The 18,617-nt window shown below is 41.3% G+C and overlaps 1 protein-coding gene across 1 annotated transcript in view; it reads left to right on the top strand.

Moving 5' to 3' along the window:
- Positions 1-18,617, top strand: part of DNAH10 (dynein, axonemal, heavy chain 10) — a 150,365-nt gene that overhangs the window by 9,707 nt on the left and 122,041 nt on the right. Inside the window, exons 6-11 of the mRNA XM_008591330.1 lie at positions 1,825-2,044; positions 5,396-5,553; positions 6,602-6,832; positions 9,540-9,730; positions 11,379-11,577; positions 13,712-13,906. Coding sequence (XP_008589552.1) covers positions 1,825-2,044; positions 5,396-5,553; positions 6,602-6,832; positions 9,540-9,730; positions 11,379-11,577; positions 13,712-13,906 — 1,194 coding nt within the window. The remainder of the gene's footprint in view (positions 1-1,824; positions 2,045-5,395; positions 5,554-6,601; positions 6,833-9,539; positions 9,731-11,378; positions 11,578-13,711; positions 13,907-18,617) is intronic.

Genomic DNA, 18,617 nt, shown 5'->3' with positions numbered 1-18,617 from the left:
GGGTGGCCATTGGTGACTTCCAGTGGAGGTGGTGGAAGTGGGCTGAGGAGTGGACAGAAAGGCTCACTGGGTACAAGCCCCTCTGAACTGCCTGCACGTGACATTTCCACTGACCATGCTCCTGATCATTTGCACATCTTTTCTGAGAGCGATCCTGAGAACTCAACAGCACTGGCCACCTTCTTAAGTGAATCCAACTTTTCATTATAAGATAACGTCAAAACGTAACTCATAGTTAATTCTTAATGGTTGCACACATTAAGTAACCAACAAATGATGCAATTCCTCTCCTTTCTGTTACTTTTTCTCAGTAAAATTTGTTGTAAAATTTTTTTTTCCTGATTACAAAAGGAATACATGCTCATGATAAAAACCCAAACATTACAGAAATATATAAACTAGAAAGTGGAATTCCGCATAATGTCCCCAGACCCCCAGAGGCAACCACTGCTGACATCCTACATATGTCCCGCCACATAGTATGGATGGATGTAGCACAGTTTGTTTTCCCAGTGCTCTACCATCATGTGTTCTCTACCATTTAGACTACCAGAGTCCCGTCTAAAGGACACAGGGGTCAGCTTGAAGAGGCTCACTCACCACATAGTATGGATGGATGTAGCACAGTTTGTTTTCCCAGTGCTCTACCATCATGTTTTCTCCACCATTTAGACTACCAGAGTCCCGTCTAAAGGACACAGGGGTCAGCTTGAAGAGGCTCACTCACACTGATCTTCAATAAGGATAACCATTGCAGAGGATTGAAACCTATTAAATGTATTCAAATCAATGAGTTTATAATGGTACTAACAATTCCTGATGGCTCACTTTTGGAGGGATGGAAAATCAATTTATTATTTTGAAAGCTGGGCAAATATAGAGAACTCAAAACATTTATTCTGCCTTCCCTAAATGAAATGTACTAGATCATCGAATAGTGGATGAGAGAAGTATCTCTTCATAAAAGTATTTCAGCTAATAGAAAGAAATTTTGGAATGAGAATATTTCAGTTTTGCAATCCCCAATAGATTAATGGATCTAGGCATTAAGCATTAATGGGTCAAAAGAGAGAAAACCAAGCATTATTCGTCTCCTGATAGAAGGGACACCAGTAGCCCTGTAAAGGTCTTCCAGTGAAGTCTCTGCCAACGGTAGGAAATGCAGATCCCGAAGAAGCTGGTTCCTCTGCACCAGGAGGGTGCCATCAGCCAAATCCATTCAAACATCCCGGGTGCTTCAATCAATTGTAGATTAAAAGAGTCTTAAAAGATATATCAAAGTTTTAAGAAAAATAGGCAAAACTAAAAACCAAAAACCACCCAACCAATCAACCAACCAAACTAACCCACAGGCATTTGAATATCACTTTTTATGTGGGGGTAAGATTTTTTGTAATTGTGTCCAAATGACTTCATAAATGCATACTTCTGTCCCCAGCTTAATTTCAGACAGACTGTGTCCTCAGTATCTCTTTTATTTTCTTCACACGAACTAACGTGACACTGAGCTGATGGGTTTAATACATAGTTTCTCCCTTCCCTGTGCCTCACTTTCTAACTTCTCAGTGACTGGTGGCAGATAAAGAAATACAGTATTGTTTTCTGGGTATTTATCTTAGGCGTAGTTAGAATTCTTAACCTTTGGGTCATTTTAAAGTTCAGTGTAATTTCTCTCTCCTTAGGTCTGTGCTCTGGATTTGAGTAGTTTTCACTTTGTGTATTTGTACCTCTATGTAACAGAATATTCAAAGCCAGAAGCAATTGAAGTACATGAATTATTGAAAATGATGCCGCGTGATTTGTTTCATAAACTTGGCATTTCAGGTTTTTTTGCCAGCATTGTCTTACAACCAGCACAAGATGGATACGGCCATGGGACACACATCTGGAGAAATCCCGGAGTCTTTTGAGTATGACATAGACCTACCCACCACACCTGGGGAAGCAATAGAATATCACAGTGTTCAATTAATACGGGATGAATTTCTAATGAGCATTCAGAAGTTTGCAAGTAGTATTCAGAGAATAATACAGCAACTTGAAGGTAAGGTTTCATTTGTCTCCTCTTTAGTTAAGAATGATTAATTTACATTAAGACAGTTTAAGAGTTCAGGAGGCTTTTTGTTTTAATTTGTGATAATTCTTATTTACATGCTCACTCTGTGAAAGACACTTAACTGATCATTATAAGAGACACAGAAAGGAATGATGAAATCCTTGTTCTCAACAACCTTAGAAGTCAGCACACAAAGAACTGTGGCAGAATAAGGAGCTTAAGAAAGATACTAGTGCTTTTAGGGTCTGGAAGAGGGAGAGCAAGCTGGAAAAATGGGGGGAAATCAAAAGGGGTTTCTTATTTACATGCTCACTCTGTGAAAGACACTTAACTGATCATTATAAGAGACACAGAAAGGAATGATGAAATCCTTGTTCTCAACAACCTTAGAAGTCAGCACACAAAGAACTGTGGCAGAATAAGGAGCTTAAGAAAGATACTAGTGCTTTTAGGGTCTGGAAGAGGGAGAGCAAGCTGGAAAAATGGGGGGAAATCAAAAGGGGTTTCATGAAGGAGGTGGCATTTGACATCATCTGCAAGTTGCACGCAGCAACTACTGTTGACTCGAGCTGCTCTGCACCTCATGAGACGGGGTGGGTGGCCCAGTGAGAGTCCCAGAGCCTGGGTCATGGGAGAATGGGGGTCGTGAATGGAGAACAGGAAGGCCGAGAGGCTGGCATAGTGAGGACGATGAGTCTCATTTGGTGGGTAAATTTTTAGGGTCCTACATTGCCATTTATCAGTAAGGCTATTAAAGCCCATAAGATGGGATTATCATTCTAGGAAAATAAACTTTTCTGTTCCTTTAAAGGAAAATTTAACATGTTCTGCTCTGTAGGAATTTTCTGTGTTGGAAATGAGAAATCTAGAAATATCCAGACCTTTAATATGTTCTAGAAGTGTTTTTTCAGGCTTCTATTTTAGAAGTACTCCATCCCCCCAGTGAAGTTCTCCTTTGGTGTATGTTTCTCCGTGTTTTGTACCATCTTCCTGTGTTTCTGCCTAACCTTTTTCTCTCTCTTCCCTCTCTCATGCTCCTTGAATTGGTATAACACAGCAGAAGCGTGAAGACTCATTTCTTATAATCTGAAATATGATTCGTGTGTCTTGTTTCTGTAGTAAAAATGAGTGGAAAACATATTTGGGTTTTAGATGAAAACCTGGGAGGAAATACACTAAACTATTATCATTGACTATTACTGATTAGGTTGTAAGAGTAAGATTTTTTTTTTCTGTTTTCTGTTTCCATATTTTTCTACAATGAGCATGAACCAGAAACACAGACGAATTAGTATTCTATAACAGGAGTCAGCATATACACATTTGACTATGGGCCAAATCCAACCTGCTGATTGTTTTTGTATGGCCCTTGGGCTAAGAGTAGTGTTTGCAGTTTTAAATGGTTACATTGTAAGTGGTTACGTAAGCTCCTACATTCTGTCTTCAATTTTGCCATTTGGCCTGCAAAGCCTAAAATATTTACCGTTTGGCCTTTTAAGAAAAAGTTTGCCAACCCTATTCTATATAATAACCCCTATTCTATATAATGCTATATTCTATAATTATACAATTCTATAACCCCAACCCTAACCCATAACCCTATATAGTTTAATATATATTAAATTCTCTTATAGTAATACATAATGTTTAAAAATTATATAGTACTAACAGATACTGAGTTGAAAAAAAATGACCCTGCCTCACTTTCCCTACCTGTCAGTTCTGCTCCCTCATAGTAAATTTGTAAAATTCTTTAGCTGTTTCTATCCATGGTACTGCCATATCTCTAAATTATATGAGCACACTGCTATTTCTTCTTAATTGTAGACATTGTGAATTATTTCCTGCCACGATGATGAAGCTTTTGCCACCCTCTTTCCACTGCTGGCTTACCTCCTTTCTTCCGTTATAATTATATTCCTGCTTTTCATTAAATACTAAACAGTGTTTACATTATTATGGCTGTAGGAATATTGTTTATTGCAAGGCAGAATAGTATATGTTGATATTCTTTTTTTCTTTTACAGTTTTTCCCTTCCTCCCCCAGCATTCCCAAATGCCTTTCTTAAAATATCTCATAAAGTCCTCTTTGGTTTTGTTTTTGCAAAATCTCCTCCCTGCGAGAGGGCACTCTTTTTATTGGATGTGCTCCTTCCCAGGGCCCCAAGTTCCCCATTGCAGTGTGACCTAGTTGCTCTCTCAGTGTGTTCCATAGCTGTCATCCCAGAGGAGTGTTTCACAGATCCCAGTCCTTCTTTCCTAGTTGGGTTTTACTCCCTCATTGTGCAGAAATACATCCTTAAGTAGCTTTCTGAGAAAAGGTGTGTGGGAAGTAATTTTACAAGAACTTGCATATCTGAAATGACTTATTGTACCTTTACAGTTAGTTAGTTGTCTGGGTATAGAAATCTAGGTTGAAAATAATTTTACCACAGAATTTTGAATACATTTTCTTCATTGCTTTCTAGCAGCCAGCATCCAGTGATGAGAAATTGAATACTCCTTTTATTTTTCTTTTATTCCTTCTTTTATGTAAACTTTTAGGACTGTCTTGTTATCCCCAGTGTTTTGAAATGTAATGATGATGGGCCTTTGTGTGGTTGTTTTTCTATTTATTTTGCTAAGCACTCTGTGGGTATTTTCAGTCTGAGAACTGAAAAGTTCTCTTGATAATTTCCTCCACTATTTGTCTCTGTTCCCTCTTGGTAAAATTCCTGTTGGATGGATGTGTGTAGGTTTTGTTTCTTATCTTTTCTCTTGTATTTTCCATCTTTTTGTCTTTGTATTCTACTTTCCTGGAGTGTTCCTCAACTTTTATCTTTCCAACCTTTGATTGAATTTCATATCAGCTATTATATTTTTCATTTTTAAGACCTCACATTCTCTGATTTTACCTTTTTACATAGCATCTGTTCTTGTTTGATGGATGCCATATTACCTCAAATCTCTGAGACCAATAGTTGGGATTTCTTTTTGGAAATTTTCTCTTTTTGTATATATTATCTCAATTTCCTCTGAAGTCATTTTTTTCTGATTTATCTTCTAGTGTTTCATGCTGGAGATTTTCTTAAATTTTTAAAAATTGAAGTCTTTATAAATTTGGAGACGTCTTAAATAACTAAATCATTTTGACAGAGTTTAACACTGGAACAAGGATCTAAAATGTTTTAGTTACATTCTGATGAAAGAATGAGATAGAGACAGGTTAGAACAGGGGGTGTGTCAGACTTTATTATACTGATATATATAGAGAAGAGCCAGCTAATTAACTTAAGCATTATTGTTTATAATCATTTTTCCTAAACTCTAGTGGCTGACTGACCATTTTTATTCTACTAGGTGAGATCAAGTTAGAAATGCCAAGCATCAGTGTAGAGGGAGAGGTGTCTGATCTGGCAGCTGACCCAGAAACTGTTGAAACCTTGGAACAATGTGTGATAAACTGGCTTAATCAGATATCTGCAGCTGTTGAGGGCCAGCTGAAGAAGACACCTCAGGTAATTTGTGCAGGGCTTTCAGAGATCCCTGGCACAGAGTCGTGCTTACCACCCTGAGAAAGAGCCAGGAGTCTGGGGATCTGGTTGATTTAGTCTCTTTGTTTTGTGACTTCATTAAAAGATCAAAGAAAGATACCCAAAATATCATTCTTGGGCTTTCTGATGTTTGTGTGCTACCAGATTACTGCCTGGACTGATAAAGATAATATCGTGTATCAGTCAGGATGCTTGGGCTGCCCCAAACGGGAAGCCCAACTCAACTGGCTTAAATAAGAAAGAGATTTTCTTAGCTCAAAGTAACTGAAAAATCCAGAGGCAGGGTGGCTTCAGGTACAGTTTGATCAGGATTCTCACAGTGTTTCTCTGTGAATCTCTCAGTTCTAACCTCCTCTCTTTGGGGTGGAGGGTGCTTCCTCCTCCAGCTGGTTTCCTTCATGGTAGCTACTTGCAGAAGTTTCTGGCCCCACGTCTGCACACCACATTATCCAGAGAAAGGCAGAGTGTCTTTGTCTAGCATTCCCAGGCAGAGTCCTGAGATTTACTCTGATTGGACCATCCTAGGTCAAGAACACACCCCTGAAGACCCTGTATGGATTGGCCCCTATTTGGAGCAGCTGGGAAGACAGGAATGAATGCTGAAGAAACCCCTGCAAGTGTCCACTCCACACTCATGATGAGCGTTGTTTGTGTGTTCATGTCACTTTCAGGGTAATGGTCCTCTGGCTGAAATTGAATTCTGGCGGGAAAGAAATGCAACCTTAAGTGCACTCCATGAACAAACAAAACTTGCAGAAGTTTCTGGCCCAACGTCTGCACACCACATTGTCCAGAGAAAGGCAGAGTGTCTTTGTCTAGCATTCCCAGGCAGAGTCCTGAGATTTACTCTGATTGGACCATCCTAGGTCAAGAACACACCCCTGAAGACCCTGTATGGATTGGCCCCTATTTGGAGCAGCTGGGAAGACAGGAATGAATGCTGAAGAAACCCCTGCAAGTGTCCACTCCACACTCATGATGAGCGTTGTTTGTGTGTTCATGTCACTTTCAGGGTAATGGTCCTCTGGCTGAAATTGAATTCTGGCGGGAAAGAAATGCAACCTTAAGTGCACTCCATGAACAAACAAAGCTTCCAATAGTCAGAAAAGTCATGGATGTGATCAAGGAATCAGAGTCTATGCTTGTGGCTAACCTGCAGCCAGTCTTAACGGAATTGTTCAAGTTCCACATGGAGGCCTCGGACAACGTGCGGTTTCTCTCCACTGTAGAGCGTCATTTCAAGGTACCCTGGGTGTGCTTTGGAAAGTCAGCTCTGTAAATGAGATTTCACATGATTTAATTTCCTTTTTTTTCCCATTCAGCATTTAAAAAATTGTGATATGATATAGTATTTATCATTTAGTCACTTCTAAGTGTACAGTTCAGTGGCATTGAATACATACACAATACTGTGTACCCATCATCACTATCTATGTCCAAAACTTTTTCATCATCGCAGACTTAAACTCTGTGTCCATTGAACACGAATTCCTACTTCCTCCATCCGCCAAGTCCTTTGTAATGTCTATTCTTCTTTCTGTCTCTATGAATTTGCCTATTTTAGATACTTCGTATAAGTAGAATTACACAGTATTTACCCTTCTGTGTCTGGCTTCTTTCACTCAGCACAATGTTTTCAAGGTTCTTCCATGTTGTTGCATGTACGAGGGTACTTCAAAAAGTTCATGGAAAAATAGAATTGACAGATAATACAAATCTTTCCATCTACTTTTTGAAGTACCCTCCTATCAGTGCTTTATTCCTTTTTATGGCTGAATAATATTCCATCGTATGGATAGACCACAGTTTGTTTCTCCATCCATCAGTTGATGGGCATTTGAGTTGTTTCCACATTTTGGCTATTATGAATAGAGCTGTTACAAACATGTGTGTATAAGTTTCTGTGTGGACAAAGGTTTTTTCTGTTTTTTGTGTTTTTTTAAAATGACCGGTAAGGGGATCTTAACCCTTGACTTGGTGTTGTCAGCACAATGCTCAGCCAGTGAGCAAACCGGCCATCCCTATATGGGATCCGAACCCGGGGCCTTGGTGTTATCAGCACCACACTCTCCCGAGTGAGCCATGGGCTGGCCCGTGGACATAGGTTTTTAATTATTGTTGTACCTAGAAGTGGAATAGCTGAGTCATGTGGTAATGCTGTTAAGCCTTTTGAAGAACTTTTAGGCTGTTTCCCAGAGTGGTTGTACCGTTTTACATTCTCACCAGCAATGCACGAGGCTTCCAGTTTTTCCACATTCTCACCAACACTTATTATTGTCTTTTGATTATATCCCTTCTTGTGGGTATGAAGTGGTATCTCATTGTGGTTTTAATTTGCATTTCCCTAATGATTAATGAGATCAAACATCTTTATTATATGTTTAATGTGCTTATTTATTTTCAATTTGCATATCTTTGGTGAAATGTCTGTTTTAAACTTTACCCCATTGTCTGTCTTCTTCTTATTGATTTATGAGTTTAGAATTTTTTTGGAATGCCAATTTTTTTTATCAGATATATGATTTGCAGTTATCCCAGTCTGTGGGTTGTTTTTTCACTTTCTTAATGACAACCATTGTACAGACAGTCCCCAACTTACCATGGTTCAACTGAACGATTTTTTGGTTTTATGATGGGGCAAAAGTGACAGCATTCAGTAGAAACTGTGCTTTGAGTACCCATACACCATTCTATTTTTCACTTTCTGCACAGTATCGGATAAATTACATGAGATATTTAGCATTTGTTGGAAAATAAGCTTTATGTTAGACGATTTGGCCCAGCTGTAGGCTAAAGTGTGTTCTGAACACAATTTAGGTAGGCTAGGCTGAGCTACAATGCTTAATAGGTTAGGTGTATTGAATGCATTTCTGACTTAATATTTTCAATTTAAAATGGGTTTAATGGGACTATCCTCACTGTAAATTAAGAAGTATCTGTATTTGTCTCCTCATTTTGTGGGTCAGGGATTTTGGAAAAGCTTAGCAGGGCGGTTCATCTTGGCTCCTGTGACAACTGGTGGGTGGTTGAGCTAGAGGATCCCCTTCCAGGATGGTGCCCGGGTGCTTCTTGGCCTCTCTTGCTCCACGTGGTATCTTGTGTCCCAGGCCTTCTCTGTGTGATTGGGATGTCTCATAGCCTGGTAGTTTCAGGGTAACAGAGTGGTCACACTTCTTCCATGGCAACTGGCTTCCAAGAGACAAGAAGCAGGCCAGCTAAGGGCTATGCTTGGAGGTGACACAACACTATTGCCATTGTATTCTACTGGCCAAAGCAGGAACAGAGCCTTTGCATTCAAGGGATTGGAGAGGATGACTCCATGTTTTGATGGAGAGTGGCAAGGGACAGGATTAAGATGCCATTGTGTCTATCTTTGGAAAATATAGCCTGCCACATGTGATCAATGTACTTTTTTATTTTTAAAGATGACTGGTAAGGGGACCTTAACCCTTGACTTGGTGTTGTCAGCACCACGCTCTCCCAAGTGAGCTAACTGACCATCCCTATATAGGGATCCGAACCCGTGGCCTTGGTGTTATCAGCACCGCACTCTCCCAAGTGAGCCATGGGCCGGCCCCTTAAATGTACTTTGCATATGCTGTGTGTGTGTGTATACTCAGTACATATACATATATATTGTCTCTCTCTCTACACATGCCTATATATTCTATGTATATAAAATACATGAACATTCTCATACTTTATATACACATCTGCAAATTGCTTTGTTTACTTTAATTGTAAATCTTATCTATCTTTCCCTGGCAGCGGGCACAGACCTATTTCAAACTTCTTTTGTTTGTTAAACACTTTCCTCTAAAATAAGTTCATTTTTCAAGAATTAAGAAGCATGAAACTCCTTGCATGCTTACTGTTTTATGAAACTCTTTGGACCCCAAGGCTCAGGGGGCTTGCACTGCTCTCTCCTCTCTCGCATGGTCTCTGGTCAGAACATAACGCATGGGTCTGGCTTCCACGTTGTCCTGGACACCATCCCCTCCATGATGAGTGCCCTGCGAATGGTGTGGATCATCTCCCGACACTACAATAAAGACGAGAGGATGATTCCGCTCATGGAACGCATTGCCTGGGAAATTGCAGAAAGAGTCTGCAAAGTGGTCAACCTGCGGACTTTGTTCAAGTAAGAAGTCACGGTGGCTTTTTGGTTTTGTTTTATTTAATTGAGCTATACTTCACATACTGTACAATTCACTTATTTAAAATATACAATTCAATGGCTTTTAGTATCTTCACAGAATTGTGCACCCATCACCACAATCAATTTTAGAACATTTTCTTTATTCCCAAAAGAAACCTCATACCTTTTAGCAGTCACTCCCACCCCCACCTCCCATCCTCCTATCCCTGGGAATCATACCATGTAGGGTCATATAATATGGAGCCATTTGAATATAAATGGAATCATACAATACGTGTCCTTTTGTGTCTGGTTTCTTTTATATATATATATATATATATATATATATATAGTGCAATTCTCAAGTGCCTTATATAAAATGGCATAGTACAAATGTTTCCTGACTTATGATGTGGCTACATCCTGATAAACCCATCAGAAGTTGAAAATATCTTGTCAAACCTTCGTAAATTTGGAACCATCTGTATTTGCATATAACTTACACACTTCCTCCCTTATACTTTAATCATCTCTAGGTTATTTATAATACCTAATACAATGTAACTTCTATGTAAATAGTTGTTATACTATATTGCTTAGGGAATAATGACGAGCAAAAGTCTGTATGTGTTCAGGTGCAGCCATCTATTTTTTTTTTCAAATATTTTTGATCCATGGTTGGTTGAATCCGTGGATGCAGAACCCACAAATACGGAGGGCTGATTGTATATATGCTCCTGTGTGTGCGTGTACAAGGGTACTTCAAAAAATTCATGGAAAAACAGAATTGAAGGATAACGTGAATCCTTTCATGAACTTTTTGAAGTACCCTCGTGTGTGTGTATATATATGTATGTATGTATAAACAAGCTTTTTTTTTTTTTGTCTTTTGTCTTTTTCCATGTCCGGCAATGGATCGCAACCCTCAGTGTCGCCCCCGTACCGGACCGGGGACCGGCAACGGGATCGCAACCCTTGGGGTTGCTCCCGCGCCTCGCTCAGCCAGTGAGCGGGAACCGGTCTGTATGTGGGATCCGAACCCTCGGGCGGGAGCGCCGCCGCGCTTCCCAAGCGGCGCACTTATCCAGTGCGCCACCGGGCCGGCCCTAAACAAGTTTTGTTTTAACTGGGACTTTCTTCCCTATTTATACTTGGAGAGACTGAGGCAGAGGGTGGGAGGATCCTCAATCCTGGACCCCAGCCTTCCTCTGGAGGAACAGCTTTTGAGGATGTTGAGGGAGACAGGGACCTTTTTTTTTACTTTCTTAAAAAAAAAAGTCTATATAGGTAAACTAGGTACCAAAATCTTGGCATTGCCATTTTGCCCCAGTGTTGCAGCCACCATTTCTGGCCTGAGACCCAGGGCCACCTGCTTCCTGTCTAGTGCAGACAGAAAGCTTACCAGGTGCCCCACAGCTTTGCACACTGGGTGTGCAGCTGCAGCGAAGGCCAACCTTGGCCACGGCTTGGAATTCCCACCAGTACCCTTGCAAATTGTGGCAGAGCAGCAGCTCGCCTGTAAGCTTTTACAGTGAGGCTGTGAAGTCTGGGAGGCTCCTTGGTTGGAATTCACCTGCTCCCCCTGGGGAGTGGGGCTTGGACCCCTGCAGCTCAGGCTTCCTTCCCATCATGGCATCTCTTTGCTTTGCAGAGAAAATAGATCAAGTGCACAACACAAAACCTTGGAGGCCAAGAACACCCTCAAGATGTGGAAAAAGGCCTATTTTGACATCCGGGCCAAGATTGAGGCTTCGGGAAGAGAAGCTCGATGGGAGTTTGATCGGAAACGGCTTTTTGAGAGAACCGATTACATGGCCTCCATCTGCCAGGACCTCTACGACATTTTGCAGGTAGGAGGCTGAGCTGCGTTTCTTCAATGCACAGGAAGGTGATTAGAGTGAGAATTTGCCCAGGGGGAAGCAGTTTGGGTTTTCAACAGTGGATCTCTCTCCGTGTCAGGTAGAAACTGGGAGTCAGAAAGAGCCTGGCCAGGAGAAACACTTGAGAGAAGAACATTTAGAATATACTAGAATGTACTAGAATACGAGGGTACTTCAGAGAGTTCATGGAAAGATTCACATTATGTTTCCATTCTGTTTTTTCCATGAAGTACCTCGTATAGCAGAGCACACCGGACCTTCTGCCACTGCAGCCTTTTCTTGGCTTCTGTGACATCTCCTCACCCCTTTTTGGTTTTCCTCTGACCTCTCTGGCCACTTCTTTTCTGTCTTTTGCAAAATCCTCTTCCTCTGTCTTTCTATTCCATGTTGGAATTCCCTGAAGGCCAGCCTGAGACCTTCTCCCTCCACTCTCTCCTTAAGCCCTGTTGTCTTTGTCCTCTGCGCCGACTGCTCCCCATCTGCCAGGGACAACGCGTGTGTGTGTCTGATCTCTAACCTCTTCTGGGTGGATAACCAAAGTGCTCAGTGACCGGATGAGTTAGCCACAGCCCTCGTCGTCTCATGCGTGCTAAATATTTATCGAGAACTCCCACTGTGCTGGCTGCTAGAGAAACGACGGTGAGCAAAAGCGGGACGGGCTATGTGATAGCAGTGCCTGGCGCGAAACAGAAGTGCCAGGTCCCTTGTCCGAAAAGCAAGAAAGCGAAATGCTGTAAAAAGAATTAAAATAGAAAGCTTTTTCTTCCAATTTCTGTCTCCTCGTTCTGACTTTTTTGGTTTGCCACCACAGAAGTAAAGAAAAGAAAAGAAAGGAAAATTAAACTTTAAAATTCTTAGCATGACTTTTGTCGTTCATCTTTATATTGTTTGAAGTCAGTTTAAAATGCATGTATAAGGGCATTTAGCTCCTGTGTGGAATCGCTGAGGTTATACGTATTTCATAGCCGGTGTGTGCTCGTGTGTTTCATTGTTATCAGAACAGTGGAAACTCTGCACGCAGCTCAGTGAGCTGCTCTAATTTCACTTCTCGATACTTCTTTGCCTTCTGCTTACTGATGGGTAAAGAAGAACTGAAAGCAAAAGGCACTACAGGTTGTCCTATTTTTGGCATATGTCATCATTTCCAGTGTCAGTGTGGCCAACACAGGGAAGTAACAGGAGTAAGAGAGGGTCTGACAAGGTTCCTCTGACACATGTGTTTCCATGAACGATTCTTAGCCTCCTTTCTGGGTCTGAAGCAAGCTCTGGTTTGAATCGCAAACGTGGCCACTCAGAGCTGTTGGTGCCCCTGCGTCCTCGCCAGAGACACAGCACCTCACCTATGCTCACACTGGCTCTTGCTGAACTCCTGGGGCCACTGCTTCCCAGGCTCTGTGTGGCTCACATGCACCCCTGTCCATCAGACTTTGTTCACAAAACACAAGTTCAGAGGTGAAGTTATTCAGAATTTCAAGATGGTAGCAGCAGAGCCTCAGACCTAGCCTGGGGCCCTTCTCAGCACGGGGCCCTGTGCGCCAGCCCAGGTCACACGCCTGGGAAGCCAGCGCTGCAAAGACATACCTAGTCTCTGGCTTCAGGGAGCTTTCCGTCCAGAGGGAGAGAAAGATGGTAGACATAATAGTTACACAAATACACAGCTGTAGCTGAGGCACATGCTATGAAAAGCGGGGTTCAGGGTACTCTGGAAGTGTGTATTGGGGCCTGATGTGGTCTCGAACGGTTGGACTCAATGACATGATATTAAACAAAGAATTGGAGCTAGTGAGGCACTTTCAACTGCAAGTGCAAAGTCCCTGAGACAGAAAGGAACATGGAACTGGACGTGGAACAGCAGGGGGAGAGCAGTATGGGCAAAAGGTTGAGGATTAGGAGGGGCAGAACGTGCTGACCTCATAGGCTATGTTAGGCATCGGATCTTACCCTCCATGCAGTAGGCATAGTACCAAAGGTCTTAGGCGGGGAGGACGTTGCCTGCGTGACACGATTCTTGCCCTCAGGTAAATCTAGATATGCTTTTTTGTAGTTAGAATATTCATGAGAAGGCCAAAATGTCACCTCTGCATTGTTCTGTTTGATTGAACAGGTTATGGAGGAATTTTACAACATATTTGGTCCAGAACTAAAGGCAGTGACAGGGGATCCCAAGCGCATCGATGATGTCCTGTGCAGGGTGGACAGCCTGGTCGCCCCCATGGAAAACCTGACCTTTGACCCCTTCAGTATCAGGTCCTCCCAGTACTGGAAGTATGTGATGGATGACTTCAAGGTGGAAGTTCTGGCAAGTAACACATCCCTTGATTCGATCTTGGCCACCATGTTTTCCCCGGGTTCAATTTGTTGGGTTATTTAGGGATGCTTGTTTAATCACAAAAAGTAATATCTGCTTATTTGTGAAAAACACAAAATAATAGAGAAGTGTGTAAGGTAAAAGTGGATACTTCTCTATCTCCTTTGTCTCCATTCCTGTTCCTCAGGTGGAATAAGTTTAAATAGAGCTAGACACAGTAGTGTTTCTACAAAGTTTGTTTCATATAACATAAATTCACTTGTCTATGAATCAAGGTAAAATAAACTAAATATGACAAGAGAATCACAACATGCCCAATGGATCTTTTTTTTTTTTTTTTTTTACACATAGAATAAGATGTATTTAAAGAGTTTTATTTTTCTACCCAATGGGTTTTTGATGATGGTGTTTTGTCAGAGGTTGGGGGTATGGGAAGCATAAGTTGGAAGTAACCTTTAGAGTTGGGGAGGCTTTGGACAGGTGAAGATGGGGGTGAGGATGGAGGCTGCGAAAGCGAAGCTGTTTCAGGTCCTAAGAGCAGCAGGAATAAAGGCATCAGAAGCAAAAAAACAGGACTTGTTTAAGGAAGAGCAAATAGAATGGCTTGGTGAAATGCAGGGGTGGATGATAGAGGGAGAAGTGGGTTGGGCGCATCATTGGAGAGGGCTAAGGAGGGGCTAGAGTGAGGCAGGGGACTTAATTTAGTAGGTGGTAGGGAGCCACTGAAGGTTGTTGACCGAGGAGTGATATAATCAGAATTATACTTTAGGAAGGTTTTTCTGGCTACGCATGGGCTGCTTTGGGCTGGGGAACGACAGAAGGGGGGAGATGATATAGGAGGTGTGGGGGAGGCAGAGTCTGGCAAAGAGAGACTGTAGTTGGGAGTCAGATTTCGTTCCACGTAGCATGAAGGGCGGCCCAGCAGGCTCCCTTTTCAGTGTCATGCGGGAAGCTCTGTCAGTAGCATCCCCATTTTAAGTCTCACATAATTGTTTTTACAAGCCCAGAGCATCTTTTTATTTGGTCAATGCCAGGCAGTTCTGCTATGTTTTATAGACATTTCCATTTAAATTGTATCCAATTTATTCTCAGCTTCTGTTTTATTTTAAGTGCTTTTTAAGAAATTTCGACTTTAAAAATTTTTATTTTTGGTGGCTGGCCAGTATAGGGATCGAACCCTGGACCTGGGTTTTAGCAGTGCCGTGTTCTAACCAACTGAGCTAACTTGCCAGCATATTCTCTTTCTAATTTTTTTGGCAGCTGGCCATATGGGATCCAAATCTTTGACTTTGGTGTTGTAACACTGTACTTTAACCATCCGAGCTAACTGTCCAACCCACTATTTTTGTCTTTTTTTTTTTTTTTTTTTAAAAAGATGACCGGTAAGGGGATCTCAACCCTTGACTTGGTGTTGTCAGCACCACGCTCAGCCAGTGAGCAAACCAGCCATCCCTATATAGGATCCGAACCCGTGGCCTTGGTGTTATCAGCACCGCACTCTCCCGAGTGAGCCATGGGCCGGCCTCAACCCACTATTTTTGAAACTGAGCTTTTCATCAAATTCACTTAAGTACCACTAAAAGGCTCATAATAAGAAAAAGCAGCCTCATGAGTAACTCCTCTTGATCTCTGTTCTTACCATCATTTACCACAATTTTAGATGTTTCTTTTATTTGCCTCTGTATTTCCTTTTTTTGTGTGTCTTTTTTTTTTTTTTTTTCGTGACCGGCATCGGATCGCAACCCTCAGTGTTGCGCCCGTACCGGACCGGGACTGGCAGCGGGATCGCAACCCTCGGTGTTGCTCCTGCACCTCGCTCAGCCAGTGAGTGGCCGGTCTGTATGTGGGATCCGAACCCTCGGCGGGAGCGCCGCCACGCTTCCCAAGCGGTGCACTGTAGCAGTGCGCCACCGGGCCGGCCCCATGCCTCCGTATTTCCTAAAGAATGTGCCAATGTGATTATTTTTTGATTTATGAATTTTAGACTTCTATTAACTTCTCAGAATAATATAGACTTGACTGTCCTATCTCCCTCTCTGTCATCTAACATAATTTTATTGTACCTTTTGGTTAAATTAATGGTCTGTGTTTACTCGTTATATCTATGAGATATTGTTCATAGCTAGGCCAAGAAACCCATCACAACCATGGCACCTTTTTTGTCCAACCCTTCATTTTCCCTGGAGTTAAACTTTGCTTTTGTTTTTCGTTTGCCTGGTTATTCACATACCCATTGTTAATTTTTCCAGCCTCTTTAACATCTCTGCCATCCACCTATCAGTAATGGGTACTACCTGGAGGCTTTTCTCCCAGAGGTCACTGTCCCTGTTTAGCCCAGATGGCTTGCTTTTTAGGGCTGCTACAAAAGCAGTGGCCCTGGGACTTTCTGTCTTCTCTCATCTGTGTCGGATTTTCTTTTTTCTAGATCTCGCGTCTTCCTCTTTCCTTGTTTACTCCTTTGTTTTGCGTGGAGCACATTTTTTAGTAGCTTCCTGAGAAAGGTTTTATGGAGCATATATTCTTTGAGTCTTGTATGTGTGAAGTTCAAAATAAAAGTTAGGTATAGAATTCAAGGTTGAAAACAATGTTTCTTCAGAAATTTAAAGACATTCTTTACTGATTTCTAGTTTCCAGTGTTATTAGAAATCTGATATTCAGATTTAATTTTTCTAGAGCTAACTTTCCCCTCTTTTATAGAATGGGGTGGTGAGGGGAGGGATAAAGGAGGCATACTGGCCTGGCTCTGCATGGTGGAGGAAGGGATCATCTGTTTGCCCCCAACCTTCCTGGCGCCTCCAGATGTTCAGCCTCCCAGAGAGGACAGGTACCCACCTGCTCCCCCTACTGCGAGCATAAGGTCATAACTCTGCTTTCTGTGAAGCCAGTTACTCTCTTCTAAAGACTCCTGAACTATCTCCTCTGCTGTTGTGTCCTCTCCCATATTATTTTGTTTATATGAACTGATACTTTTGAAAATTCCTTTTCTCTATCATTTTGAACCCGTTGTGGAGAGAGATCAAAAAATCAACACAACCAATCTGCCATTTTTAATTGGATTCCAGCTTCCATTAAAGTGTAAGAGAAATCTATCCCATGCCACTGATTTTTTTTTTTTTTCTTTTCTTATTTCTTGCCACTTTGTTTTTGCAGGATAATTATAGGGGCATTAGGGCTTTTTTATTGACTCTGTTGGTTTTTTTTTTGCAGGTTATTGAGAAAGAAGCAAAAAATTTTATTGATGATTCTTTTAAGACACTTCGATCAGCTGAAGCAGCATTTGACATGCTTTTAAAATTTAAGCATATTCGTTCACGGGAGGCTGTTAATCGACAAATGATGATGAAATTTAATGATATTCTTGCACAGTATTGTAAAGAGGTAAATGAGAAATCCATAGCTGACATAGCAGTAAAAATACATTTGGCAAAATGTGAATAATTAAATCACACTGTTATCTGTCTTTCCCATCTAAATTCAGAGAAGCTGGAATTTTCCCAAATAAGCATGTCACATAATACTAGTACCCAAACAAAGTGGATTTGTTTATTTAGTGGAGAAATTTAATAAGAATTTATCAAGTATAATGTTATTTACCTCACATTGTGGTGGGCCCTGTGTGAATTAGTAATAATCACATAATAATAGCAGTAGTCATAACTAACCATGTCCACAGATAGTATATGTATTTATAATTAATTCAAAAAAATTTATCCAATGCTCATTTATTCCAAGTATGGTGTTAGACACGGAGATAGAGAGATGAACAAAATGCAGATTCTGACTTTAAAGAAATCTAGTAGGAGAAACAGAAAAAAAAATTGCTTGTAATCTTATTTAGAAGATAAAATGAGAATATGTGAAATATTTAGGTCAACATAAGGTAGTATTAAAAAAAAGAAAGGCCTGAAGTGGTCTCCTAATGTACTAGTCTTGTATTGTTGCTATAACAAATTACCACAAACTGAGTGACTTAAAACCACACAGATTTATTATCTTACAGTTCTGGAGGTCACAAGTCTGCCAAGGTGCCACTGGGTTTCAGTCAAGGTGTCGGCAGGGCTGTGTTCCTTTCTAGAGTCTCTAGGAGAATCTGTATCGTTGTTTTCCCCAGATTTTAGGGGTTCATGGCCCCCTTCCATCTTCAAAGCCAGCAATGGCCAGTTTCACATCAAATCATTTCAACCTCCTTTTCTGCCTCCGCTTTCCTGTTTTTTTTTTTTTTTTTTGTGGCTGGCTAGTACAGGAATCAAACCCTGGACTTGGTGTTACCAGTACCACGTTCTAACCATCTGAGCTAACCGGCCAGCCCTCACCTTCCTGTTTTAACTACCCTCCTGATTATATTGGACATTCTCAGAAAATCCAGGATAATCTCTCTACTTGAAGGTCAGCTGATTGGCAACCTTAATTCCATCTACAACCGTAATTCTCCTTTGTCACAATATAACATACCCACGGTTCTGGGGATTAGGGTGTGAACATCTCTGGGGTGCCGTTATTGTGCCTACCACACTAGTTACCCTAATGGGGCCTCAGAAATGCTTCTTTTAAAATGCGGGTCTGCCACCGGTCATGTCTAGAACAGGTTTCAAGATTTCTAATAATTCAATCAAACCGATGTGTACAGTATGCACAGTCTGTAATTACAAGGCAATCCGGAGCACTGCATATATTTTTTTTTGTTTTGTTTTGTCTTTTTCCG

Source organism: Galeopterus variegatus, unplaced genomic scaffold (assembly GCF_000696425.1).
Source record: "Galeopterus variegatus unplaced genomic scaffold, G_variegatus-3.0.2 Scaffold147, whole genome shotgun sequence".
NCBI lineage: Eukaryota > Metazoa > Chordata > Mammalia > Dermoptera > Cynocephalidae > Galeopterus > Galeopterus variegatus.
This window is presented reverse-complemented; position numbering and strand designations above follow the sequence as displayed.